Raw genomic sequence first — 1943 nt, 5'->3', positions numbered from 1 at the left:
ACCAATTGACCAATCGATTCGGTTAAGGAGAAATTTTCAAACGACGATCGTTCTTCCCTTCTCTCCTCGATTCCGTTTCTTCTCCCGTCCCACCACCTCGAACAAAATTATATTAAAATTATTAGAGATGGAGAGTTTTGTTCGTTGGAAAATTTGATGGAAAACTTGATCTCGATTCCTGTTCCCTGATTGCAGGATCTCTACCATGCAACCGTTCTCGACCGGCAGCACAATGGCGAGCGAGACACCGACCAGCCTCCCACCGGAGAGAGTTACCTCACCGGCGCCGTGCAAGAACTTGACCTTCTCGATCGCGAAAATCATGGAGCCGGACAAACGTCTGACCGAGCAGAGCAACAACAATCAGCAAACGACGACGGCGACGACGACGACGACGACGGCGACGACGCCGCCGCAACCACCGCCGCCCAGCATCCCCTCGTTAAATTATTCGGCCCACTTGGAATCAGCGTTCAAGAAGTACGTGCCAACGTTGAGGCAACAGAATCTCTTGCAACCGTACTCCCTTCTCTATTATCATCCCAACTCGCTGCTGAGTGCCTTCCCGGCTCCGCCACCCGCCACCCCCGCCGTCCCACAGAATTCGCCGCCCCCCATCACCATTCAAAAAGCTTTCTCGAAGATGAGCCTGGCTGCGATCTCGCCCGAGAGCCAGCGTGAAAAGAAGAGCCCCGGACCACGGAGTAACGAACTCAGTACGACGAACAAACAGAAGACATTCACCTGCCCTGAATGCGGCAAGGTGTTCAACGCCCACTACAATCTGACCAGACACATGCCCGTCCACACGGGGGCGCGGCCGTTCGTCTGCAAGATATGCGGCAAAGGGTTTCGCCAAGCGAGCACTCTGTGCAGGCACAAGATCATCCACACGGCGGAGAAGCCGCACAAGTGTCCTACCTGCGGCAAAGCTTTCAACCGAAGCTCGACCTTGAACACGCACAGGCGCATCCACGCCAACTACAAACCGTTCGTGTGCGAGTATTGCGGGAAGGGGTTCCATCAGAAGGGAAACTACAAGAATCACAAGTTGACGCACAGCGGCGAAAAGGCGTACAAGTGCAACATTTGCAACAAGGCGTTCCACCAGATTTACAATCTCACCTTCCACATGCACACCCACAACGACAAGAAACCATTCTCGTGCAAGATCTGCGGGAAGGGGTTCTGCAGGAACTTCGATTTGAAGAAACACATGAGAAAATTGCACGACAGCGGATCACCCGTGTTGAACGGCCTAGGTACTTCGGCGCAGAGTCACAATCAACAGTCCGGTTACGCGTCCGTCCACCACGGACCCGGTGCCCACTCGTTCGTCAGTCCTTTCCTGCTTCCGCCGCCAGGTACCACCAGTTACTTGAGCAAAATGTTGTGACAAGGCGACGGCGTTCATTATCCGAGAAAGACGCAGTGCCCTTTGATCCTTGGCCCGCCTTGTTACACGGGGGACATCGGCCAGTTGACTCAACCCTCGAAATGAAGGGGGCGAGGAAAAGATATTGGTGATTATTAAGAATTATCACGGAATATCGAGGGGTGAAGCTGGAAATTGGACGATTAGATTAGATCTCGAGGATCGTCCTTAGGTTTTTCACCGCGAGAGTAATTTGTCTCTCCGATAGAGGGAGAGACGACCCAAGAAGACAGAGATACCAAAGACTCGGGCAACAGACGCTTCGACAACGCGGGGAAACGTGTACCGTGTTACCGTATTGTTTCGAGACAACCAACTACCTCATCTACTACAGCAACTAAATTGTAGCAGATTATTCCTGTTTTAAGACTAGTCTCAGGCCTTTTTCCGTCACGATGTAACGATATATACGTTATATCATTTAATCAAAAGTTGCACAAGTACTTTCTTCGGATACCTCCGTTTCCAAATTTCTTTTTTTCTTTTCTTTGATCACGCAGTATCTCGC

At 51.4% G+C, this 1943-nt stretch overlaps 1 protein-coding gene across 1 annotated transcript; it reads left to right on the top strand.

The window, feature by feature from the left end:
* The first annotated feature begins 205 nt into the window (after positions 1 to 205).
* On the top strand, positions 206 to 1420 carry LOC122716072 (fez family zinc finger protein erm-like). The gene has a single exon (XM_043938784.1). The coding sequence runs from the start codon at positions 206 to 208 to the stop codon at positions 1394 to 1396; it is 1191 nt and encodes a 396-aa protein (XP_043794719.1). The 3' UTR covers positions 1397 to 1420.
* Positions 1421 to 1943: the final 523 nt, after the last annotated feature.

The sequence above is a fragment of the Apis laboriosa genome, unplaced genomic scaffold (genome assembly GCF_014066325.1).
Source record: "Apis laboriosa isolate Shangri-la unplaced genomic scaffold, ASM1406632v1 scaffold42_cov153, whole genome shotgun sequence".
Classification (NCBI taxonomy): Eukaryota; Metazoa; Arthropoda; class Insecta; order Hymenoptera; family Apidae; genus Apis; species Apis laboriosa.
Note: the sequence above shows the minus strand (reverse complement) of the source record. Positions and strands in the feature narration are given on the sequence as shown.